This window comes from Neofelis nebulosa, chromosome 14 (genome assembly GCF_028018385.1).
Source record: "Neofelis nebulosa isolate mNeoNeb1 chromosome 14, mNeoNeb1.pri, whole genome shotgun sequence".
Classification (NCBI taxonomy): Eukaryota; Metazoa; Chordata; class Mammalia; order Carnivora; family Felidae; genus Neofelis; species Neofelis nebulosa.
Genome location: NC_080795.1, coordinates 30,297,930 through 30,325,385, shown reverse-complemented (window position 1 = coordinate 30,325,385; position 27,456 = coordinate 30,297,930). Strand labels below are relative to the sequence as shown.

General features: G+C 37.4%; 1 protein-coding gene across 4 annotated transcripts in view; it reads left to right on the top strand.

Annotated features, from left to right (window-relative positions):
• The first annotated feature begins 357 nt into the window (after positions 1 to 357).
• The window catches only part of SNX16 (sorting nexin 16), a 44,318-nt gene continuing 17,219 nt past the window's right edge, over positions 358 to 27,456 (top strand). The window contains exons 1-5 of one of the 4 annotated variants that reach the window (XM_058699956.1): positions 358 to 565; positions 2,324 to 2,571; positions 2,659 to 2,798; positions 11,729 to 11,815; positions 15,000 to 15,148. In XM_058699956.1, the coding sequence (XP_058555939.1) occupies positions 2,424 to 2,571; positions 2,659 to 2,798; positions 11,729 to 11,815; positions 15,000 to 15,148 (524 nt within the window). In that variant the 5' untranslated portion in view covers positions 358 to 565; positions 2,324 to 2,423. Of the gene's footprint in view, positions 566 to 711; positions 1,058 to 2,323; positions 2,799 to 11,728; positions 11,816 to 14,999; positions 15,149 to 27,456 lie in introns of those variants that run through there. The other 3 variants (XM_058699953.1, XM_058699954.1, XM_058699955.1) reach the window with 3 other exon arrangements.

Here is a 27,456-nt window from a genome sequence, read left to right as displayed (position 1 = left end):
TAATTTCAGAAAACAATTTATAATCTATTAGAACCAGCCCAAGCTAGTGATGACTACAAGTCCCAGGATGCAAAGCAGGAGCCTGGACCAATGCTGACTGTAGTTCCTCCACGGAACTGAAATCTGATCCCGTGTGCGGCAAACTAGGCGTCTTTGCCTCCATTTCTCAAAGTTAGTTTATAAAAATAAAGCTAGGGAAGAGAAAGTAGAATTCTTACCACAACACTAGGTCCAACCCAGCTGCCAAAGAGCCCTAGCCGCACGCACAATTCGAATTAGTGCCTCCGGGGGTAGGGGGCTGAGGAGGAGGGAGAAAAAGCTCTTTGCGTGACGTCACTTCCTGGAGAGGCGGCCCGGATTGGCCCCTCCCTCCACCTCGCAGGGATCCTGGGCTCCGCAGCAGCCGGGTAAAGCCGGGCTGAGGCAGTGAGCGGCTGCTTTGGGGGACGGAAGGTCACGTGAGGCTTCTTGGTCCCGTGGGTGGAGACGAAAAGCTGCGGTTAAGGAGGGTCGGATTTAACCGTCACGGGGAAGCGCGCTCTACGGGATCGCGGAGGGGGCTGAGGTAGGGACGAGGCGGCGGGCGCTTTCCCGGGCGCTGTTTCGAGTGACACCTGCGCCCCCTTGGCTGGCGGGCGTCTGGCGGACTCCACCGGAGGGTGGACGGGCCCCGCAGGAACCTTCGGGCCACCCTCAGGCCACCGCCGGGCCACCCTCAGGCCACCGCCGACTCTGCCGCGCGTCTGGAGGCGCTGGCCTCGCGCGGGGCGGCGGAGTTGGGACCGTCTTGGGGCCCCTGGGAGCTCCGGAGAGCGGTGGGTCTTCCCACCCAATGAACCGAAATCCCGTGGCCTGCTCACCCTGACAAGGCACTCCTGAGGTCGAGCTGCCCCTGGGTTCTCCACTTTTCCTCTCGCCACCCACTTCTCTCTCCTACCTCGTTGCTCAGGCTCGGGCCACCTCACCTGCCTAAGGTTTTTCCAGCGTAGGACTAAGATGTCAGGCTTCGGAGCATCTCCATGCCAAGGCAAAAGTGAACACGCTATTAATGAGCCCAGTACATTTTCTTAAAGTTTGGGTAGCGCTCACTTCTTTGCATGTCAGTGATTGTGTTGATACGCGCGTCCTTCCCCCAGCCCTGTGGCCTCAGGTAGTTAGTTGAGTAGCAAGGGGCAGGGCTATCCCACGGGCTTTGAAAAGGATAAGATTTCAGACTTTTATTTACTTCTTGGGAGTGTGGGGGGAGCATCAGTCAGAACCGAGGAGCAGTGAATCAGCAACTCGAGTTTCTTGAAACTTTGATGATGAGGAAGGTTGCCCAGAGCCACGTGCTGGATTAAAAATCTTACATCAGCATCTTTTCCAAGCCCAAGCAGCTCCATTCCTACCTTTCTCACTAGTAGAGTTGCATAGATGTAGTTAAGATAGGCAGACCCTTTGTTATGTGCCATTTCACAGGTCTGTAGTTATTACAGTTTCTTAGTTTATTATTTAACAACTTAGTGGTAAACCTTTTCTTCCTTGTATGAGATTATTCTGAGACAAGATAAATTGGTACTTTTGACAACAGATTATTGAGTATGAGTTGTAAAGATTTGTTGACTACCCTCAGTTTTTAGCATAGCAGGATTACTGATGATCTGGAGACTGAAGAACATTTTCACTTTCAACCTTTTCATATTTTAGGATATAAGTTTAATGTTCATTGGGTTTTATTTGATTAGTTTAAATTGACCAGGAGTTTTTCCAGTACATTTCATCCTGTATTTAGTAAACTAAAATTTTAAGAGCAGTTGATGTTTGCTTTGTAACATCTAAGCTTCTGGTTCACTGTTATTACTCAGGGTAATTCTTTAGAGTTTTGCTAATTAAATCAAACGGAATTATGAATAACTCTCCTCCCTTTCTTTTCTTCCCTCCTTCCCTCCTTGTATGTAGAACTGTCAGGACTGTAAGCAGACAATAAAGTTTCAGAAAGGGCTTTACCACTCGTCCTGTTTCCAACTCTTCTATGTAGGTGAAATCACGTTAAAATGAACATTACAGAAATCTGTCACAAGGAAATGAAGTAGAGATTAAAAAGAACCTGTAGTATGAAAGTCAAGAAAAAGACTGGAGTAGTTTTACTCTCTTTACCTTGCAAATGAGAGTCCTTACAGATGATAGTTTGGGATTAAAGAAAGAGGTTTGGGGCATGTTTTCATTCCGCATAAAGTAACCGAGTGTCACAAAATCAAAAGAAATGAATGTGAACATTCTGGGGGTTTGGGGGATAACATTCCAAATTAAAGACTAACCTTCAATATGTTCTTCTCATTTTTAGATAGTGAATTCCCAAGAAGAAAATAATGGATTTCATATTAGTTATTCTCTAAATGTTTGGACTCAGCAGCGTATAGGTTTGTTGCAAAAGCTAAAAGAAGATGGCAACTCCTTATGTCCCAGTTCCTATGCCCATAGGGAACTCTGCTTCCACTTTTACAACCAACAGAAACCAAAGAAGTTCTTCTTTTGGGAGTATCTCAACAAGTTCAAACTCTTCCAAAGGCCAGTTAGAGGACTCAAATATGGGTAATTTTAAACAGACAAGTGTACCTGATCAAATGGATAGTACTTCATCTGTCTGTAGCAGTCCCCTCATTAGGACTAAATTTACAGGTGCAGATTCTTCCATTGAGTATTCTACTAGACCAAGAGAAAGTGAGGAACAAAATCCTGAAACAGTGTGTTTGGAAGATAGACCCTCTACACCTACTATATTGGGTTATGAGGTGATGGAAGAAAGAGCTAAATTTACCGTGAGTATTAACTTCTGTACGTCAGTAGAAAGTGAAAAATTGGGTTTAATTGTTACCTATACTTGTAATTTCTTGAACATAAAATTCAAGTGGTTTTTACAACTCTAAATACTGTCATGCTGTAGGAAACCTTTGTTTTATTTGAACGAATTTTCACAAACGAGAAATTTCTGTGAAATTAGCACACAGATCAAGAAACAGAACAAGCATCCAAAATGCACCTCCCCCATGCTCTTTGTCAGTCAATACCCACTCTTCCTGATAGCCTGCATTAATTTTGCCTATTTTTGTACCTTATGTAAATGGAATTGCAGAGTATGTACTCTTTGAAGTGTGGTCTTTTCAATATTGTGTTTGTAAGATTTATCCTTAAACTTGCGTGTAATTATAGGTAGCTCATTTTTGTTACTGATCGTATTCCTTTTTTGTGAATATACTACAATTTATTAAACCATTCTACTGTTGAAGCATTTGTAGAATTTCCAGTTTGGGGCTGTTACAAATGCTACTGCAATGAACCTTTTGGTACTTGTCACTCAGTAAACACATGTACACATTTCTGTTTGGTATCTGCCCAGGAGTAAAACTGCTAGATTATATGCCTAGCTTTAGAAGATATTGATGAACAGTGTGCCAGAGTGGTTGTACTAATTTATACTCCTGTAAGCAGGGTATGAGAGTTCTAGTTACACTACATTTTCCCAATGTGTGGTATTTTTCATCTTTTTCATTTTACCTATTCTGGTGGATAGAGTAATATCACATTATGTTCTTAATTTGCATTTTTTAAATGGCTAGTTAAATTGAAGATGTTTTTGGCCATTGGATGGATAGCCAAAACATTCCTGTTGTGAAGTATTTGTTCCAGACCTTTATTCCTTTTTCTTTGGGAAAGTTTTTTCCACTTGAATTATAGTTTTCTCTGCATTTTGCACATAAGTTTTTTCTTACAGCATGCATTGTGTTATCTCTCACTCTGTGGCTTGCCGTTTCACTTTCTTAATGATGCATTAGATAAACAAAAGTACGTAGTAATAAATATGCTTTATTAATTTATTAATATGCTTTATATATACTATACAAATATAAATATCTTAATACTTGTTCTTTTACGGTTAACACTTTTTTTTAACTTTTCTTTTTAATGTGTTTTTAATTTATTTTTGAGAGTGAGAGAGACCGAGCACAGGCATGGGAGGGGCAGAGAGAGAGAGGGAGATACAGAATCTGAAGTAGGCTCCAGGCTCTGAGCCCCACATGGGGCTTGAATTTGTGAACCATGAGATCATAACCTGAGCTGAAGTCAGATGCTTAACCAGCTGAGCCACTCAGGCATCCTAACACTTTTAAAATCTACCTATTCCCAGCTTACAAAGATGTTGGCCTATGTTTTCTTCAAAAACTTTATTGTTGGACCTTTCACATTTAGATCTGTAAAGCATCTGGAATTGATTTTTGTCTGTGGTGTGAGATAAGGGTCAAGACATTTTTTTCCCCTCAATATAGGATAAAGTAATCCGGTTTTTATTGAAAAGACAACTCTGTCCACATTTGCACAGTTGCTTATGTCATAAATCAGGCAATCATGAACATATGGGTTTCTGTGTTCCATTTTTCCTTCATTTACCAATTCCACATTGTCCTTAATTACTAATGCAGTATGAGAGGCCTGGCTACCTGCTGTCTTAAGTAGTCTAGCTTTGTTCTTCAAGACTGTCTTGGTTATCCTTGGCTCTTTGCACTGCAGTTGTATCGAATCTATAGACTGGAGAGAACTGACATCTATACACCACTGAGTCTCTGCATCTATGAGCCTAATCCATACACGGAAGTCATTAACTTCTTTTAATGTTTTGTACTTTTCAGAGCAGAGGTCTTTCATTTTTAAGTTTTTTTTTTTTTCTTTTTAAGTAATCTCTATACCCAACGTGGGACTCAAACTCACAACCCCAAGATCAAGAGTCACATACTCTACCAACTGAGCCAGCCAGGTGCCCCTAGTTTTATTTCTGAATACTGAGAAATATGTTGTTTGATGTTCTTGATACCTTGTTTTGTTTTCTTTTTGTTAATTGCTAGTTTATATGTTATGGTCTTGTGTGTCGATGTGTTTCTGTATCTGGAGACCTTGCTGAATATACTTATAATTGAAATAGTTCTTCTTGGATTTTCTTGATACAAAGTTTTTATGTTTACTTCAACATTTCATGCTATAAACCTATGACAGTATAGTAGGACCTCCAAGAAAAAAGTTGTTGTGATAACTTTTTTTTGTTATTAGGGATTTTTGTTGTTAAGGATATGTTTAATTTTTTTTTTAAGTTTTTTATCAATATAGTTGACACACAGTGTTATGTTTGTTTCAGGTGTACAACATAGTGATTCAACTTTTCTACACATTATGCTATGTTCACCATAAGTGTAGCCACCCTTTGTCACCACACAACACTGTTGCAGTGTCATTGACTATTTTCCTTATGCTGTACCTTTTTCCCATGACTTATTCATCCATAACCGGAGACCTGTATCTCCCTTTACCCATTTTGCACTTTCACCTACCCCTCTTTCCTTCAACAACCATCAATTCTCTATATTTATAGATCTGATTCTGCTTTTTGTTTATTCATTTGTTTTGTTTTTTTAAAATTCCACATAGTGATATCATAGGCTATTTGTCTTTCTCAGTCTGACTTATTTTGCTTAGCATAATACCCTCTAGGGTTCATCCATGTTGTCACATACAGCAAGATCTCATCCTTTTTTATGGCTGTGTAATATTCAGTTTTGTATATGTGTCTATTTGTCTATATATGTGTGTGTATGTGTTTATATACACACCACATCTTCTTTATCCATTCATCTATTAGTGGACAATTAGGTTGCTTCCATATCTTGGCTACTATAAATGGTAATGCTGCAGTAAACAAAGGGGTATATCTTTTTGAATTATTGCTTTCATATTCTTTGGGTAAATACCCAGTATTTATGATAATTCTATTTTTAAATTTTTGAAGAACCTCCATACTGTTTTCCACAGTGACTGTACAAATTTACATACCCACCAACAAATGTACAAAGGTTCCTTTTTCTCCACATCCTTGGCAACACTTATTATTTCTTACCATTTTTATTTTAGCCACTCTGATAGATATAAGGTGATATCTCGTTCTGGTTTTGATTTGCATGTCCCTTATAGTTAATGAAGTTGAACATCTTCTATTCATGTGTCTATTTGTCAGCTGTATGTCTTCTTTGAAAAAATATCTATTCAGGTCTTCTGCCCATTTCTTTTTAATGTTTATTATTTATTTTTGAGAGACAGATTACAAGTGGGGGAGGTACAAAGAGAGAGGGAGACACAGAATCCAAAGCAGGCTCCAGGCTCTGAGGTGTCAGCACAGAGCCCGACGCGGGGCTTGAACCCATAAACAGTGAGATCATGACCTGAGCCAGAGTCAGACGCTTAACTGACTAAGCCATCCAGGTGCCCCATAATACCCATTTTTAATTGGATTACTTGTGGGTATTCTTTTTTTTTTTTTTTTAATTTTTTTTTTTCAACATTTTTTATTTATTTTTGGGACAGAGAGAGACAGAGCATGAACGGGGGAGGGGCAGAGAGAGAGGGAGACACAGAATCGGAAACAGGCTCCAGGCTCCGAGCCATCAGCCCAGAGCCTGACGCGGGGCTCGAACTCACGGACCGCGAGATCGTGACCTGGCTGAAGTCGGACGCTTAACCGACTGCGCCACCCAGGCGCCCCTACTTGTGGGTATTCTTGATGTGGAGTTGTATAAGTTCTTTATATATTTTGGATATTAGCCCCTTATCAGATACATTGTTTGCAAATAATTTCTACCATTCACTAGGTTGTCTTTTAGTTTTTTTGATGGTTTCCTTCATTTTGCAAAAGCTTTTTATTTTTATGTAGTCCCAATAGTTTATTTTTTCTTTTGTTTCCCTTGCCTTGGGAGACATATCTAGAAAAATGTTGCTAAGGCTGATGTCAAAAAATTTGTTGCTTGTATTCTCTTTTTTTATTGTTTCAGGTCTCACATTTAGGTCTTCAGTCCATTTTGAGTCTATTTTTGTGTAAGGTGTTAAAAAGTGATCCAGGTTCACTTTCCAGTTTTCCCAGCACCATTTATTAAAGAGACTGTCTTTTTCCTATTGTATGTTCTTGCCTCCTTTGTCATAGATTAATTGACTGTATAAGTAAGCATGGGTTTATTTCTGGGCTGTCTATTCTATTCCATTGATCTGTGTATCTATTTTAGTGCCATTACCTTACTGTTTTGATTAGTATAGCTTTGTAGTATATCTTGAAATCTGCGAATATTGATACCTACAGATTTGTTCTTGTTTCTCAAGAGTGCTTTGGCTATGCAGGGTTTTTTGTGGTTCCAATTTTAGGATTATTCTATTTCTATGGAAAATGGCTATTGGTATTTCAATAAGGATTGCATTGAATCTGTAGATTGCTTTGGGTAGGATGGACATTTTAACACCATTCTTCCAGTCCATGAGAATGGAATGTCTTTCCAATTGTTTGTGTTGTCTTCAATTTCTTTTATCCTTGTTTTGTAGTTTTCAGAGTACAGGTCTTTCACCTCTATGGTTAAGTTTATTCTTAGGTATTTTATTCTTTTTGACACAAATGTAAATGGAATTGTGTTCTTAATTTCTCTTTCTGCTACTTTGTTACTAGTATGTAGAAATGCAACCAATTTCTGTGTATATATTTTATATTCTGCAACTTTACATAACTCATTAATTCTGGTAGTTTTTTGGTGGAGTCTAAGATTTTTTGTGTACAGTATCATATCATCTGCAAATAGTGATGGTTTAACTCTTCCTTACAAAAATGGATACCTCTTATTTCTTTTTCTTATCTGATTGCTGTGGCTAGGACTTTCAGTACTATGTTGAATTAAAGTGGCAACAGTGGACATCCTTGTCTTGTTCCTGATCTTAGAGGAAAAGCTCTCAGTTTTTCCCCACTAAGTATGATGTTAACTGTGGGCTTTTCATATATGGCCTTTATTATGTTGAGATATCTTTTTTCTAAATGTATTTTGTTGAGAATTTTTTCATGAACAGATGTTGGATTTTGTCAGATGCTTTTTCTGCATCTATTGAAGTGATCATATGATTTTTATCCTTTGTATTGTTGATGTGGTGTATCATGTTGATTGCTTTGTAGATGTTGAGCCATTCTTGCATTCCCAGAATAAGTTCCACTTGATTGTGGTGAATGATCCTTGTAATGTATTGTTGAATGCAGTTTGTTAATATTTTATTGAGGATTTTTGCATCTATGTTCACCAGAGCGTTGAGATAATTTATGAAGAGAGACAATCTTTGGAGTTAAATTTTCATGAGACTGGTGATGTGTTGGGAAATCTGCATGGACCTGAGTTTTTTTGGAAATTAAAGTGGTAACTCATTTTCTAGAGGGAAAGAAGTAAGTAACAGTTGTAAAGTCATTTTTTTTTTTTTTTTCAACATTTTTTTTTTTTTTTTTTTTTTTATTTTTGGGACAGAGAGAGACAGAGCATGAACGGGGGAGGGGCAGAGAGAGAGGGAGACACAGAATCGGAAACAGGCTCCAGGCTCCGAGCCATCAGCCCAGAGCCTGACGCGGGGCTCGAACTCACGGACCGCGAGATCGTGACCTGGCTGAAGTCGGACGCTTAACCGACTGCGCCACCCAGGCGCCCCTGTAAAGTCATTTTTATTCATTAATTCATTAATTCAACATTTTGGGGGTACAGCAACCCAAATGAGTGAATGATAGATAAAGTAAACTTTTTTAAATGCTGGTATGTCATATGGTGATAAGTGCTATAGAGGAAAATAAAAGAGTGAAGGAAGTTCCCCCACAACTGGAGTTGCAATTTAAATAACATTGTCAATCATGGCCTCATAGAAAAGATGTTAGCACTAAGAGACAGCGAACCATGAGAGTATGTGGGGAAAGAACTTTCCTGACAGGTGAGACAACTACAGAGACCCTGGTGGCTGATAGCAAAGAAGCCATGGGGAGAGATGTAGGAACTGAAATAACAAGTAAAGACAAGGGAGTGTGACACACAGATCAAATAGAGCATGTAGCCATTGTAAGGCCATTAGATTTTACTCTGCACAAGATGAAAATCTTTGAAAATGTTTTAAAGGATTTAAATGTTTAAATTTTAAAAGTTTTAAAGTCACATGATCTGACTTAATTTTTAAAAAAGATTGATCTGGCTGCTGAGTTGAAACTAGATTTTGTGGGGGAATAATGGAAACGGAAGGTATTAGGTTCTTGCAGTAATCCACGGTAGATGACATGATGGTGGCATGGACAGGATGGTGGGAGAATTTCTAACAAGTGATCAGATTCTGACACATTTTGAAGATAGAACCTTGAGATGTGGGAGAAAAAGAAATCAAAGATGATCCCAAAGTTTTTGGGTAAAAAATGAGAAGAATAGGATTGCCGTTTAATTAGATATCAGATTATGAGGGCAAGATCAGGATTTGGTTTTGGACATGCTAGGTTTGGGATACCTAGTAGACATCAAAATGGAGGTGTCATGTACCTGTCTGTGTATGTACACGTAGTGTGTACGCAAGCATGTATTATGTATATGTATATTAATATAAGTTGAATTTAGGGGAGAGGTCTGAGCTGGAAATACAAGCTTGGGAGGAATCTTAGGTTTGTAAGATAATGTTTCCTAGATATATTTCTTTGAATTGATCTCTTAACTAAACAAGTATTAAGAATGACTGGTAAGATCTGGTAAAATAGAGAGCATCAAGTCTTTGAAAATTGTTTAAGAGGAAAAGTGGGTGTGCCTGGGTGGCTCAGTCAGCTAAGCGTCCAACTCTGATCTAGGCTCAGGTCATGATTTCCCAGTTCTTGAGTTAGAGCCCTGCATTGGGCTGTGCACTGACAATGCGGAGCCTGCTTAGAATTCTCTCTCCCCCTCTCTCTGACCCTACGCGATTCATGTGTGTGCTTGCTCTCTCTCTCTCTCTCTCTCTCTCTCTCTCAGAATAAATAGGAATTTTTTTTTTTTTAATTTTAAAAATACAAAGAACAAAAGTGACTAGGAGGAGTGATGAGTCAGATTGGGAAGGATTGGGCTTCTTCAGTTGGTAATGTTTTCTTTCCTGCACTTGGTACTAGTTACCTGAGTGTGTTTGTTTTGTGAAAATTCATCAAGTTGTATACTTATAATTTCTGTGCTTTTCTATGTGTATTTTGTAATTAAGTATATGCTTCTGCATAGTTTACTTACAAAGTAAATATGTACAAAGTTGTATATACTAAATTTCCAGTAAAGAGTAGAAACCATAAATGCTATTAAAACATAGAGGAGGGAATGATCAGTAGTGTCCATATTGTTTTTATTGAAAGCACTACTTAAATAGAAACATGGGAGAGCTTTCTAGAGAAGACAAAGCACAAAAATCTGTACTTTGTCTTTCTTAGAGAAGCAGAAGTGCTCAGGGGCCACTGTGGAGAGCAACTTAGAAAGGAGTGTTCATTTTTTAAAACAGGAAAATAAAGACAATATGGATTATGTGCAGATAACACTTATTATTACCATATGACGTTGACTTTTATTATGCATCAGTTATTCATACTCACAAGTTTGGAAGCTAAGTTATCCCTTTTGTTTTGATTAGTAACTCCTAAAAAATGTTTCTTTAGTATCTCCTTTGCAACTATCTTAGATCAGGACTTTCTGCAGACCTTAAAGGGTATCTGAATAATCTTCGTCATCCTTATATGTTACCTTGAGATGTGGGACAGTTCAACCCTAATCCTTGCTGATTCCTCATTCCCCCCTTAAAAGTTGAAAGAGAAGTCTGGTAAGGGAGAAAATTCAAATGATAAGGATGATCTAGCCCCTAAATAACAAGTCTTCTCTACAGCAACCAGTAGGACTCTGTGAGCCACAGAAGTAAAAAGCAGATGAAATTATATTTAATAATATAGTTTATTTAACCTAAAACCATTTATGAACCTTTTTTTTCATTCTAAGTCTTTGAAATTTGGTGTTTATTTTACACTCATATCACCTGTCATTTGGGACTTGTCAACATTTCACGTGTTCAGTAGCCACCTGTGGCTAAAGTGCACTTCTAGAGCTCCAGCTGAACGTTATTCCACAGCTGACTTCAGGAAAAAAAGTTACTCATTATTAAGAGGGTTTCACTGGTTCAGCAGATGGGTATTTAGTATTTCACATGTGTCATGTATTTAGTTTAGCCCAAAATACTGTACCAAAACTATCAGGAGACGTTCTCTGAGATTCTCTTATACATAGTACTTCCTCATAAGTTCTAAAATTATACTTACAAAAAAATAGAATTGAGTTTGCTTATAATATGCTTTTTTAAAATATTGACTTGCCTCAACCAAGTTTTTTTTGAAGCCTAGATAATTGTGCATAATTATAGAAATGTAAACTTTTATATAATATGGATATTTTTTTACCTGCATTTCAGCCTTGAAGATTGAAACAACATCAAATGTATTTGAAAACTTTGCTTAATAGTTATTGAATTTAGAAGTTAAATTGATTGTATAGGGCAAGAGTGGCTATTTTTCAAGCATGATTAAGTCTTTCATCAATTTTAGAATATTTTATCATAAAACATATTTTGGAACTGAGGAGTTTATTTAGCGTGTGCCAGAAAAGCATTTGTCTCAAATTTGTCACACTCATGTTTCTTAAGACCTGAATCTTGCTTTTGATGCCTGCATTGTAATAATTTGTATATTTGATGGTCCAAGTGACTTCCGATATTTTTTACATACTAATTGTTATCCAGGTTTTCAAATAAAAGTTTTAAAAATATTTGATTTGGAGTTTTAAATATCTTATATACATTTTTTTTTCAGTCTCTCTCTCTCTCTTTCTCTGCACAGGTATATAAAATACTAGTAAAGAAAACCCCAGAAGAAAGCTGGGTGGTTTTCAGAAGATACACTGACTTCTCTAGGCTTAATGATAAAGTAAGTCCTTAGATAAATCTAAAATGGACTTTTCAGTTTTGCATTATTAACTGTTACAGTTAAATTTGTGGTTTTTCCTCCTCATGAGTTACTTGAGTGAAGTCAAATCTTTGCTAGTTCCTAAGAAAATTAACTATTTCACTTAATTTTAATAGCCTAAAGACCCATCTCTACACACAATTTCTTTATTTTGGAAAAAAAAATTATTTTTAGTATAAAAATGTGAAAACCTTAAAATTGCTAACAGAAATATAAACGATTATATAACCTTGTGAATTTGAAAAAGGTATGTGTATATAAGATCTCCTAAACCATGTGACAATAAGAGAATGAACAAAAAAAGTATTTCTACCATGTTGTATTAGTTTTCTATTGCTGTTTACCAATAGCACAAACTTTATGACCTAAAACATACCTTTTTATTATCTAGTGATGTAGGATCGCTTCTCAGCCTTTTGGCTAAGATCAAGTGTAGTGATTTAGGTGGGCTCAGCTGGGTTTGCCACTTGGGGTCAGACAAGGTCAAAATCAAGCTGTTGCCTAGACTGGGCTCTTATATGGAGGCTCTAAGAAAGTATCAGCTTCCAGGCTCATTCAGGTTGTTAGCCGAGTTCAGTTTCTTACACTTGTAAGACCAAGCTCCCTATTTCCTTGCGGTTGTCAAGCAGAGGTGTTCTGAGCTCATAAAGAGTGCTGTCCAGCCCTTGTACCTGGCCTCTCCACCTTTAAAGTCAGCAATAGCCAGGTCAGGTCCTTTTTGCGCTTTGAATCTCTGACTTTCTCTTCTGCAGTCAACAAGGAATAAAGCTGTACTTTTAGAGGACTCGTATGATAAGATTAGGTTTACCCAGATAATCCCATTTTAAGACCAATTAAAGAGTAACCCTAATTACATCTGCATACAAATCTCTTTTGTGTAACATAACAAAATCACAACACCAGGAGCAAAGGTCATGAGGCCATCTAGAATTCTGCCTACTGCATTTATGAAACAGAATAATAATAAAAACCCTCAATATATTAAAAACTCTTGGGACACCTGGATGGCTCCGGTCGGTTAAGCATCTGACTTCGGCTCAGGTCACGATCTTGCACTCAGAGCCTGGAGCCTGCTTCAAATTCTGGGTCTCCCTCTCTCTCTCTGCCCCTTCCCCACTCACACTCTGTCTCTCAAAAAAAGAATAAATATTAAAAAAAAATTAAGGGGCGCCCTGGGTGGCTCAGTCGGTTAAGCGTCCGACTTCGGCTCAGGTCATGATCACTCTGTGAGTTCCAGCCCCATATCGGGCTCTGTGCTGACAGCTCGGGAGCCTGGAGCCTGCTTCAGATTCTGTGTCTCTCTCTCTACCCCTCCCCCGCTCATGCTGTGTCTCTCTGTCAAAAATAAATAAACATTAAAAAAAATTTTTTAATTAAAAAAAACTCTTAAAAATAAAACAAAGTAAACCAAAAAGTAGAAAATACTGTAAATGGTGTGAACAAGGCAAGCCATAGAAGAAATATAAAGGACCAATAAAGTTAGAAAACATTTAATATCACAAAGTACTCCAAAGAAAATTAAGGAACTCTTTTGTACCCATCAGGTTGACAGACATTTAAGTGGCGTTATCCGTTGTTGGAAATACGAATCTTCCTAGGGTACATGGCTTCCTAAAGTTGTGCTTAATCACATTTCTGGGATAGGAGAAATCATGGATATGGGCAGGCAATATTTAGTTCAAAGGATACTTTTCACCATGTTTTGTTCATTGTTATTTTCTTCATGTTTTAATTTGTTTTTAATACTTAAAAATTAGAACCAACCTAGATTTCTAGTACGGAATTGATTGAGCAAATGGCAGTAAGAATGTAATAGAGGAAGAAAAGCTGAGCTGTGTCCACAGGGCTAGAGGGAAATTAGAGGAGGGTAGTGGTATTTAAAGTATTATTTGTAATGTAGTTCTGCCATTATATATGAATTTTATGTATTGTTCCTGAGTTCTTATATTACTGTAATATAAGAATTATAAAACCTATAATTATAATTTTATAATTTAAAATAATTTAAATTTATAATATAATACACAATATATAACATATTATATATTATTGTATATATATTATATGTTATATATATTGTTATATTATACATAATATATAATATAAATTTATAACTTATAATATTATAATTTACAATTATAAAACCTATAATTATAAACCCAGAATTATAAAACCTATAATTTTCTACCTCTGTTGATTTTTTTAAAAATAATTAAGCAAACAAGAAGATCAAAGTAATTCGTGAAGTTACCAGATACCAAAATGGAATTCTCAGCTTTCTTATGAAATTGTTATAATTTTTGTTCATGAAGACTAATTTCTAACAGTTTCTCTTTAGAGCTATATAATCCTTTATGACTTGCTATTTTTCTTTTCAGGGTTCAACTATTATTTAGTGTTTATTTCTCTTCATCTCTCTAGGTGCATCTTTATATTGCTGTGTTATTTGTTAGGCAAGTTGAGATTTAGATAACTCTTAAGTTTTTAAAGAAAGATTAGTAAGAATTTAAATTAGTAAATATCTCCTTGATATTCCAACTTGGGCACCTAAAATTAATAAGTATCTATGTCAGTGTTCCTAGGTATCAGAAATAGCTCTACCCATCACCTGCTTTTACTTGCAAGAATCAAAAAATGTGTGTAAAAGTCAAGCCACAGCCTGGGAGAAAATATTTGTCATACCTGTATCTGACAAAGGACTTGTATCAGGAATATATAAAGAACTCTTGTAACTTAATAATAAAAGATAAATAATCCAATTTTTTTAAGTGGAGGGGTTAAAAGATTTAACTAGATAATTCACCAAAGATATGCAGATCCAAATAAGCACAGAGAAGATAGTTAACACGATTTGTCAACAGAGGAATGCATATTAAAGCCACAGTAAAGTACTACTATGTACTCACCAGAATGGCTAACATTAAAAGGATGGACAAGGCCTAGTATTAGCAAGGATGTGGAGCAGTTGTAATGCCTATGTACCCACAACTGGTAGAAATTAATAAGTAAAACACTTGAAGTAAGAAAAACTTAGCTGGATTTTATTCTTTATTTAAGTTTATTTCATGTAGTTAACAGGATAGATTTTGTAGAATTGCTATGATTGAGTTGAACACTGTGTTTTCTTTTTTTTCTTCTTTTTCAGTTAAAAGAGATGTTTCCAGGCTTTCGATTAGCACTTCCACCAAAACGCTGGTTCAAAGATAATTACAATGCCGACTTTTTAGAAGATAGACAATTAGGATTGCAAGCGTTTCTTCAAAATTTAGTGGCTCACAAGGACATTGCTAACTGGTATGTGACAAACTTAAATAAGAGGTTATAGGTGCATTCCAACAACTTGTTTAAACTGAAGAACAAACACAGACCATAGTTAATTGAAGCACAAAAAAATAGGGTAGGAATATAATTACTTGGCCTCTCCAATACAGCACTATTTGGAATTTTCTTGCTTTTTATTGGTAAGAATTTTACCTGGTGGGACGGACTCAGTTGGTTAAGCATCCAACTCTTTTTTTTTTTTTTTTTCCCCAATATATGAAATTTATTGTCAAATTGGTTTCCATACAACACCCAGTGCCCATCCCAAAAGGTGCCCTCCTCAATACCCATCCCCCACCCTCCCCTCCCTCCCACCCCCCATCAACCCTCAGTTTGTTCTCAGTTTTTAACAGTCTCTTATGCTTTGGCTCTCTCCCACTCTAACCTCTTTTTTTTTTTTTTTTTTTCTTCCCCTCCCCCATGGGTTTCTGTTAAGTTTCTCAGGATCCACATAAGAGTGAAACCATATGGTATCTGTCTTTCTCTGTATGGCTTATTTCACTTAGCATCACACTCTCCAGTTCCATCCACGTTGCTACAAAAGGCCATATTTCATTCTTTCTCATTGCCACGTAGTATTCCATTGTGTATATAAACCACAATTTCTTTATCCGTTCATCAGTTGATGGACATTTAGCTCTTTCCATAATTTGGCTATTGTTGAGAGTGCTGCTATAAACATTGGGGTACAAGTGCCCCTATGCATCAGTACTCCTGTATCCCTTGGGTAAATTCCTAGCAGTGCTATTGCTGGGTCATAGAGTAGGTCTATTTTTAATTTTCTGAGGAACCTCCACACTGCTTTCCTGAGCGGCTGCACCAATTTGCATTCCCACCAACAGTGCAAGCATCCAACTCTTGATTTTGGCTCAGGTCATGATCTGATTGTTCAGGAGATCAAGCTCTGCATTGGGCTCTGTGCTGACAGTACAGAGCCTGCTTGGGATTCTCTCTCTCTTTCTGTGTCCCTTCCCCACTCGCACACGCTCTCTCTCTCTCTCTCAAAATAAATAAATAAACATTAAATTAAAAAAAGAATTTGGCATTTGATTTGTATTAACACTTGTAAAAAGTCAGCAAAGTTAAAAATTTTTCAATGTAAAAAAATTTTCTAAGTTAAAAATTCAGTGTACCATATACTCAACCCAACTGTAAACTTGATTTTAGTATTTAGTATTTTAGCAATCATTTAAACAAAGTGGCCCACATGTTAGAATTTTGGTTAATATGACACTATATAATTATATTTCTCCAAAGTAGTGCAAAAATATGAAGATTGGGAAGTTGGGTTAATTTATAAGTTATATATATGCAATCATATATGCAATTCCCTCTTGACAAGGATATCTTTCAGATATCTCAAAGTGATCTCAAACTGGGTAAAATCTTACTCTTTAGACTTTTTTCCCAATGTTCAGCAACATCATTTATCCAGCACCTGGTACTTATCGTTGATACAATCCTCCTACCCTTATCCCTTCCTTTATGTTTTAAATTCCACTCAAATCTGTCTACTTTTCTCCATTTCTACCATCACCACCCTGATCTAAGCAGTTATCTCTCACCTGAATTACTGCAAAAGCTTTCCCTCTGGTTTGCTTGATCCACTCATATTTCTGTAGCCCATTGGAGCCACAGTGCTCTTCAGCTATATTGGTCTTTTAATTTTCCAAAGTCACATTGCTCCTTGGTCCCTTAGGGCCTTCAAATATCGTGTTCCCTGGAAAGACAATGTTTCACACTACTATCCCACCCAGCCATGGCCTAGATAACACCTATATGTCCTTCACATTTCAGTTAAAAACTTCACTTCCTCACATAACTGGTTTTCCTGACCCAATTCCTCATGCACCACCACCACCACCACCAACAAAGACTAGTTTAGTTCTATTTCATAGTACCTGTACCAGTCCCTCTCAACTGGTTCTGAAAGTCAAAACCTAATGCCTTAAGTAAGACACACATTGTATCTAATAATTAACTTCTCTAGGCTGGTACTAGTTATGTGCCAGTCTTAAGGGAACTGAGAAAATAGTCAAATCATTGCCGTTAGCATCTAAGTCTCTCCTGAAATCCCAGCTAAGAAAGGCTGGTTGGTACTTGAATTTCATAGCATTTCAGTTTGTGACTATTTATCTGATTATTTGATTTTCACCCACCTGGTTGTAAGGTAAATATGTAATAGTAGGTTACGTGGCTGTTTTACTCACCATTCAGTGTGCAGTGCTTAACACAGTGCTAACACAAAGTCTGTGCTCAATAAGTACTTGTTAAACAAATGGCTGAAATGTTAATAATTGCTACTGTATTATTATTACAAGAAAAATATTTTGGGGGTGCCTGGGTGCCTCAGTTGGTTAGGTGTCCAATTCTTGATTTCGACTCAGGTTATGATCCCAGGGTTGTGGCCTTGAGCCCCACATCAGGCTCCATGCTGAGCTTGGAGCCTGCTTGAGATTCTCTCTCTCAGGGCATCCTGGGTGGCTCACTCTGTTAAGTAGCTGACTCTTGATTTCAGCTCAGGTCATAATCTCACAATTCGTGAGTTCAAGTCCCACATTGGGCTCTGTGCTGACAGTGCAGAGCCTGCTTTGGAGTCTCTCCCTGTCTTCTCTGCCCCTCCCCTGCTCATGCTCACTCTCTCCTCTCTCTCTCTCTCTCTCCGTCCCTCCTTCCCTCCTTCCCTCTTTCTCCTTTTGCCCCTCTCTACCACTTGTGTTCTCTCTCAAAAAAAAAAAAAGAAAGGAAAAAAAAGAAAAAAGTTTGAAGTAAATATAACTCAGTGTGCACTCTAGGTAGTAGGAACACGGAGGTCCCTACTTCTCAAAATTTGTACATCTCAAAAGCAAAAAGGAAGTTAGTGTTAATTCAGACACACAGAGAAAGAATAAAAACCAAAAAACTCTCAAATCATAAAGATTTTGAAGAAATCTTTTGAAGAAAATATATTTTATATGATACCATAAAAGAAAATAAGTCAACATATCTTATCCCCTTTTTCTTTTAGTCAGTAAACCTTTATGTCTTAGTATTGAAAATATCATGGTGACTTAAAGTCACATTTATTCTATAAATAACTATACTTTATATAATGAAATATTAAATAACATAAATCATATTAATAAGCTGATTTTGTGGTATCTTGATTTTTTAGTGAAAGTGTATCTTAGTTTTATTGCATTTTTTAAAAATTATTGGTAATAATGGGGCACTGGGTTGGCTCAGTTGTTTCAGTGTCCTATTTTGGCTCAGGTCATGATCTTATGGCTCAGGGGTTCAAGCCCCGCGTCAGGCTTTGTGCTGACAACATGAAGCCTGCTTCGGATTCTCTGTCACCCTCTCTCTCAGCCTATCCCCTGCTTGTGTGCATGCTCTCTCTGTCTCTGTCTCTCTCTCTCTCAAAAAAAAAAAAAAAAAAAAAAAAAAATTGGGGCACCTGGGTGGCTCAGTCAGTTAAGCATCCTACTCTTGGTTTCAGCTCAGGTCACAGTCCCACAGTTTGTAAGTTTAAGCCCCGCATTGGGCTCCGTGCCGGTGGTGCAGAGCCTGCTTGGGATTCTCTCTCTTGCCCTCTGTCTCTGCCCCTCCCCTGCTCGTGCGCACTCTCTCTCTCTCAAAAAAAAAATAAACTAAAAAAAAAAAATTCCTAAGAACAACATAGGGGAATGCTTAACTTTGGACCAAAGAAAAATTCACAGTAGGATTTATAATTCTACCATAGAAAGAGAAAAGACATACTTCCTGAAGTTATCCATGGCCAAGATTATTGTCTCATAACCTTCCTCTTAAAAGAAGTAGGAGGTTAGGGGCACTTGGGTGGCTCAGTTGGTTCAGCATCAACTCTTGGTTTGGGTTCAAGTCATGATCTCACAGCTGGTGAGTTCAAGCTATGCATCAGGCTCTGTGCTGATGGCAGGGAGCCTGCTTGGAATTCTGTCCCCCCCCCCCCCCCCCCCCACCTTTCTGCCCCTCCACTGCTCTTGCTTTCTCTCTCTCAAAAATAAACACTAAAAAATATTTTTTAAAAATCTGTACTTTAAAAAACTGATTGATGATAGATTTTTGTCTCTGAGGTATGCATACATGGGACGTTTGCGATCCTTTTGTTTCTAAACTGTGTACTTTAGTACAGTGGTAGTAGTCTTGCTCAATTCATAAGTAGTTATTTCAGGAAAACAAAGATTTCTTTGCCAAATAATTTGGGAAAGGTTTTACGTGACATTCCTAGAATATTAGAAGTTCTAAGAAGTCTTGCATTAAAAAATGTAGTGTATCAGGTGTTGTCTACTTGATTGTGTCATGTAAATCATCAAACATTTAGGGACTACTGTTAGATAAATTGAACTCGGAATGAAGTATTTATGCCTTATTTATTCTAGAGTACACTCTGTCTTTTTTGTGGGTTATGGGTAGCATTCTTTATTTCACAATTTAACAAGTTTCTTAATAAGTTTTTGTTTAAAGCATGAGTGAAGGGAAGGAAAGACATTATCTGTATTATCTTGAGCATTTGCTCTGTGTCATGCTAGGAAGGTTATGAAGGAAGCTAAGGTTGTAGTCACTGGTCTTAAAATTCATTTGAAGAAATGAGGCTTCAGGATGAACAAAATAAGGGAGTTTATGAAATGCTTCTTGGTATGATACATGTTACCTGTTGATATACTTGTTAGCCTCCTTTTATAGTTGTAATGGGAGCATAGAAAAATTGCTGTCTTTATATGGCCAAATAATTATTTGATATTAATTCTTTATAAATTTATGATTACACTTTTTTTGCTTTCCTTTTTTATATCCTTAGCACTTCACAACACAGTTACTTCTTAACCTTCATGTTGGCTAAGAGCTTTTCATTATACAACAGGCTGGTGGAGGCTTTTAATATTATTACCTCTGTAACTGTAACAAAGCAGAAGTAGAAGAAAGTAAGAACTGAAAGGACACTAAGGATGGTTGATCTGAAAGCTTTAAGATAATATTTTCAGATGCATTTAGAAAATACAAAGGAAACAGATGAAAAAAAGTTAATATTTTCATGATTTCAAAAAATCAAAGGATTTGTTATTGATTTTCTCTGTTCCATAAATATTTATGTAGGTCTTACTGCATATAAGGTATTGTAGTACACAAAGGTGCTTTAGATACTGATCCTTTATTTAAGAAAACTGAATAGGAGGAAGATTCGCCAAAAACAACTATGATGAGTAGAGCTAGATCTCTTTCAGAGGAGAAAGAGAGAGGGAACTTTTGACTAGGAGAATTGCAGGAAGCTTCCTAGAGGGTGACATTTGAGCTGGATTTTAAAGAATTGGTGATATTCAGACCAACAAGAGAAGGTAAAGAAGGACCTTGCAAATGAGAGGGAGTATTCTATCAAAATGCAGAAGCAAGACGCAGATCCTGCACCAGCAGCATGTAACTGTCAAGGTGAAGGCCACCGAAAGATGGATGGAGAGGGAAAGTCTTACATTGCACAATTTGTTATAGTTATTTACTACATAGTTATATTATTTATAAATTATTTCTATAAATGATTCAATGTATTGATAAATTGTATGTTATAAATTATATAAATTATAAATATATTTTATACTATCTTATGCTGCTTTGAAATTGTTGCATCATTTAATCAGCACAGCAATTTTTTTACTGTTCTCTTTTTTCATAAGCCTTTACACATATATCATAAGTTACCAAATTTTTTCTCTTTTTTAATTCTTTAAAATAGAGGGGTTAAATTATATAGGGTTTTTTTTCATATTACCATCCATCTGTAAGGACTTCAATACCAAAGTTCATGTTTTAAATTCTTTTTCTTTTCATTTTTATTTTTTTTTTTTTTTTTTTTTTTAAATTTTTTTTTTTTCAACGTTTATTTTATTTTTTGGGACAGAGAGAGACAGAGCATGAACGGGGGAGGGACAGAGAGAGAGGGAGACACAGAATCGGAAACAGGCTCCAGGCTCCGAGCCATCAGCCCAGAGCCTGACGCGGGGCTCGAACTCACGGACCGCGAGATCGTGACCTGGCTGAAGTCGGACGCTTAACCGACTGCGCCACCCAGGCGCCCCTTTCTTTTCATTTTTAAAAAATATTTATTTATTTTTGAGAGACAGAGGGAGACAGAGCATGAGCAGGGGAGGGGCAAGAGAGAGGGAGACCCAGAATTCAAAGCAGGCTCCAGGCTCTGAGCTGTTAGCATAGAGCCTGATACGAGGCTCGAACCCACGAACCATGAGATCATGACCTGAGTTGAGGTCGGATGCTTAACTGACTGAGCCACCCAGGTGCCCCATCATGTTTTAAATTCTATATGTGTTAAAAAAAAAAAAAAAATTCAGGATGGATTTGCATTAACAGCAGTTAATAGTAAACAAACAAAATAAAGTATAGAAGTATTTACATAAAGGAGGAACTGAACAAAATGATAATATTTACCCTTTAAAAGACAAAAGTCCTTGGTGGGGAGGAGGGGGTGACACCTGGCTGGCTCAGTAGGTTGAGCATCTAACCCTTGATTTCAGCTCAGGTCATGATCTCATAGTCATGAGATCCAGCCCCACATCGGGCTCTGTGCTGGGCATGGAGCCTGCTTGAGATTCTCTCTCCCCCTCCCTCTCCCACCCTTCTGTCTCTCTTTCAAAAATAAAAATAAATACACAAAAAAAATTTTTTTAATTTAGAAAAACACAAAAGTACTTGGGGGATAACAGAGCCATCTTCACATATTTGAAAGATTATGAGGGGGAGTGGGGCGCCTGGGTGGCTTGGTCGGTTAAGTGTCCGACTTCGGCTCAGGTCATGATCTCATGGTCCGTGAGTTCGAGCCCCACATCGGGCTCTGTGCTGACGGCTCAGAGCCTGGAGCCTGTTTCAGATTCTGTGTCTCCCTCTCTCTCTGCTCCTCCCCTATTCATGCTCTGTCTCTCTCTGTCTCAAAAATGAATAAACGTTAAAAAAAAAAAGAAAGAAAGATTATGAGGGGGAGAAAGATTAATCAAATAATACTTAACTTTAAAGCAGTGCTTCTTCAACTGTAGTGTGTCTTATTAAAGTGCATATCCTGAATCAGCAGGTCTGGAGTGAAGATTCTTCATTTCTAACAAGTTTTTAGGTGATGCTGATACTGCTGATCTAAAGACCTCATTTTTAATAGCAAGACTAACATGTAAAACTAGGAATAGTAGTAAAAAGTTAGAGGAAGACCCTATCAGCTGATATAAGAAAGAGTTACATATCATTTCAGGCTATCTACTGTAAAAATATTCTGGGGTGCCTGGGTGGTTCAGTCTGTTAAGTGTCTGACTTAGGCTCAAGTCACAGTCTCACAGTTCATGAGTTCGAGCCCTGCGTCAGGCTCTGTGCTGACAGCTCAGAGCCTGGAGCCTGCTTCGGATTCTGTGTCTCCCTCTCTTTCTGCCCCTCCTCTGCTCTCAGTCTCTCTCTTTCTCTCTCTCTCTCTCTCTGAAAAATAAACATTAAAAATATATATAATACAAAAAATATTCTGCCTTTTGAGAAAGTGAGTTTCTCTTTACATAAATATTTGAAAAGGCTAGATAACCATTAGTGGTATTGAAAGGGGAATTATTAAGTGGAATATATTGGATTAGATAGCTCCTTAGGTTTCTTTTAATTGTAAAATTCAGTAATTCCATAATTCTTGAACAAGATACTTAAAACTATTTTTTACACATTTCAGCCTGAACTATCTTCTCACAGTAAATTTTATCTTTAATGTATCTAAGTTGTTTTTATATATTAAGATATCATCAAGAGAAGCTAGATTAGCCTTAGTATTTTTATAAAATGAAAGAATTCAGTTACATATTCAATAGCTCATATAATGCCAGCTTGTGAAAACCAACACATTATTGCTAAGTTTGGTCAAGTGGTTTTCATCACTAATGTTGGTTTGGTAGACATTCAATTAAGGACACTTTTTTAAAATGCAATAAAGCCAAGTATTTTGTATTCAGATCTATGTAAACTCTTACCTAACTAAATTGGGTCTCAGAGATCTTCTGTAAAATTCAGTTTTCTGGGCTTAATAGTGAAGTAATTTTAGTTATGTGATTTTAATCAGTATCTTCATTTGGAAAATGAGGTATTTGAGCTAAGAGGCCTCTAAAAGTTCTCTTTCAACTCTAAATTTCTTATATCCTATTCTTTTTATTGTGCTTCTTCATGCATCTTGAAGTCAAACCATCAGAAACAACCAGATTCTGACCTTTTAACTAAGACTTTTGGTCTTGTTGCTGTCCAAAGTCTACCTTCTTATGAAAGTAAGATCAACTTACAGGGCAAATTTGCTCTGATAATAAAAAATGCTGAGGGATACTGTCTGAGGTCTCCTTATCTGCATGTTAAGTCAACAACTGATCTCAATTTTAAAGTAGAGTTTTCCCAGGTGCATGGCTGGCTCATTCTGTTAAGCATCCAACTCTTGATTTCAGCTCAGGTCGTGATCTCACATGTTCTGCACTGACAGCACGGAACCTGCTTGGGATTCTCTTTCTTCCTCTCTCTCTGTTAAGACGTCTGTTAAAACCTAAAATCCTTCTCAAATTAGAGAATTGTAGTATAGTGTTTACCTACAATGGTGGATAGAAATTTGTTCTGATCCTTATAAAAGTCATTAACTTTTTTTTCTAATTGCATAACTCTTACAAATAAAGTCATTATATGTGGGACGCTTATTCTGTGCTGTGCTAATTGGTTTGGATATGGTCTATATAGTCCAGAAATTTGTCATCTACCTTTTGGTGAAACAGTCTGCTTGGTAAACACAATACTAGTAATACAGTATAGTAAGTCCTATGAAAGGATCTCTTCAAGGTGCTGTGGTAATACTGAACCTAACATAGGGTAAGGGAAGAGGGTCTAGTCAGAAAAGACTCCATGAGGAGATAACAGATGAGCCGAGTCATGAAGAATAAATATGAGTTAGCCAGGGAAAGGTGGGAAGGATGGGCCAGGCTAATAGCAGCAAATATGACTAAAGGCATGGAGGCATGAAATAGACATGAGGTGTACCATCTTTGAAGTGTCAAGAAAGACAGAATTGGAATGCAGGCAGATGTTTCATGCCAACACTAAGATCTTGGCTTTGTTCCATCTTGCCAGAGGAAGCATAGATGGGTTTTCAGCTGGGTTTTACCTAAAACACTTAAGTACTCTAGATTAGAGGGTATAAAACTGAACATAGGAACACACCTGGGCTAGTAACTAGGCAAGAGAGCAGCAAGGTCTAAACTAGACCTCCGCTGCCGGGCCTTCACATCTATCATAGGGATGTAAACGTGAACCCTTCAACCTCACACCAAGTCAGCCCGTCTCCTCCAGTATGACGCTCACTATCACCAGCCTTGATTCCTGAGTCCTTATCCTTCAGGTTGTATTTAACATCTAGTTTCTGTTACTGTCTTTTAGCTGGTAGAGAACACTGAAGAGAAATACTAACTGATTGAACATTTCTATCCCAAATCCCTCAGTAATGTTTTCATTCAATGACTTTATGTGCTTAATTTGATTTTGGCAGAATTGGTATCTAGTATTTTTAGTACATTTTTCACTTGGTTCTCGATTGACCTTTTAGTGAATTGTAGGCATTAGTTTTAAGGGTTTTTTTTCCTTTTAAAATACACATTTTGAGGGGGGCCTAGTGGCTCAGTCAGTTAAGCATCCAATTTCAGCTCAGGTCATGATCTCATGGTTCAGGAGTTCCAGCCCCATGTCGGGCTCTGTGCTGACAGTTCAGAGCCTGGAGCCTGCTTCAGATTCTGTGTCTCCCTCTCTCTCTGCCCCTCCCCCCACTCGCGCTCTGTCTCTGTCTCTTAAAAATAAACATTGAAAAAAATTTTAAATAAAATATACATTTTGAGATAAATGGCACATTTAGCTATTAAATTACTAGTTTTTTTAAAAAATTGTGAAGTGTAAACAGATACATAACTATGAAAGAACGTAAAATATAATAGTAAATAGAAGATGAAAGGTCAGCCAATGAAATAATTTTTTTATAAGTTTGAAAATACAGTAAAACTCTTAAAGCTTTTTTTAGAGTATCGGAGGAAGAGATCAAGTTATAGGGCAAATTTGCTCTAATAAAAAATGCTGAGGGATACTGTCTGTGGTCTCTGTATCTTCATGTTAAGTCAACAACTGATCTCAATTTTAAAATAGAGTTTCCCCAGGTGCATGGTTGGCTCATTCACAAGCATCCAACTCTTGATTTCAGCAGCTCATGATCTCACAAAGGAGATTGAGTTCTGCACTGACAGCACGGAACCTGCTTGAGATTCTCTTTCTTCCTCTTTCTCTGCCTCTCCCCCACTCGAGTGCTCTCTCTCTCAAAATATATAAATGGATATTTAAAAAAAAATAAAAGAGTTTTCCCAAACATACCTGAAAGCTATTCTAGATAATAAAGGGAATAGAAAGGTACAGAGTCTTTTTTTTTTATTTTTATTTTTTTAACGTTTATTGATTATTGGGAGACAGAGAGTGAGCAGGGGAGGGGCAGAGAAAGAGGGAGACAGAATCTGAAGCAGGCTCCAGGCTCTGAGCTGTCCTCACAGAGCCCGACACAGGGCTCAAACTCACAAACTGTGAGATCATGACCTGAGCTGAAGTTGGACGCTTAACCCACTGAGCCACCCAGGCGCTCCTGTACAGAGTCTTTCTTTAGCTTTTAATTCCAGATTATTGCATTTTTCTTAGTCAAATAGATTTCTCTCTCTCTTTTATTTATTTGAGAGAGAGAGAGAGAGAGAGCACAAGTGGGAGAGGAGCAGAGAGAGAGGGAGAGAAAGAGAAACGCAAGCAGGCTCTGCACTGCGCCAGTGCGGGGCTCAAACTCACTAACTGTGAGATCATGACCTGATCTGAGATCAGACAGTTAACGGGCTGAGCCACCCAGGCACCCCCAAATAGGTTTCTCTTTTATCCTAATGTTTGACCTACCTTTATTATCATGGCCAAATGGAAGCAAAAGTAGTAAAGATTGAATACAGATTGGGAGCTGTATTGAACCTATCAGTCAGTGAACAAGGGGGGGAAAAAGTAAAATTTTTTCCTTGAAAACTGACTTCTATTTTATTTATAAGCATGTAATAATATAGACTCTTGGATATTTATGTTTTATTTGAATTCATTTGATTCATTCACAAATCATACATTGATGGGGTGCCTGGGTGGCTCAGTGGGTGGCTCAGGTGGCTTAGAGCCACTCTGGGTGGCTCACTGAGACTTTTGACCTCTCAGTCCCAAGATCAACTTATTTCGGTTGAGCATCCCAACTCTTGATTTCGGATTAGGTCGTCATCCCAGGGTCATGGAATCAAGCCTCATGTGATTCGCTCTCTTGCTCTCTTTTTCTCTTTCTGTCTTTCTGTCTGCCCCTCTCCCCAGCTTGAATACGTTCTCTGTCTCTCTTTCTAAAAAAAAAAAGTAATAAAATAAAAATTATACAAAAAACAAATCTTGGTTTATAACGTGTAGGAAATCGCTGAGCAGAACCATGACACACATAGGCAGTCAACTATTTATCAAATCTAAATAAAGTTCTCTAGTCAGTGATTCTCAAGCAGGGGTAAGGGTTTCCTTTTCCAGAGGGAAAAGAAAAAGGTATCTGAATGCCTGAGAAGAATTGTTTTCCCAAATACTACCATCTCCCAGAGATTCTTGTGTGTCCCTCTTCCATGCAATAGTGTTTGAGCATATTGACTCCTTCTCCAACACCTGAGTCCCATTGAAACAGAAGAATTGTAGTGAACAACTGAAAAAGTATTTTATAAGTCAGAGTCGTAAAGCCAGTTTTAAATTTCATTTTTCTGCTACAGATTAAAGAAAGTAGGGCATAGAGTATAACCTTGAACTACACTGAGAAATAATTTAGGGGATCCATTGGATTTCGTTTGAGTAGACTCTAGAGAGCTAGAGATCATAAAGATTTTTCTCTTTTTACTGAACTGTATAAATGGACATACAATATCCCATTAGTTTCAGGTGTATATTATTGTGATTCAGTATTTTTATACATTGTTAAATGATTCCCACAATAAGTCTAGCTACCATCTGTCGCTACAAAGTTACTGCATTGTTACTGACCATATTCCCTATGCTGTACATTAGGTGAAGGGGATTAAGAGGTACAAATTTTCAGTTATAAAATAAGTCATGGGGATGTACTATAGATCATAAAGATGTTTAGGGAAGGAGAATGAAATAGAATAGCCACTCCAAAAAAGATTTCTACAGCTGGGTACATTGTCAACATCACT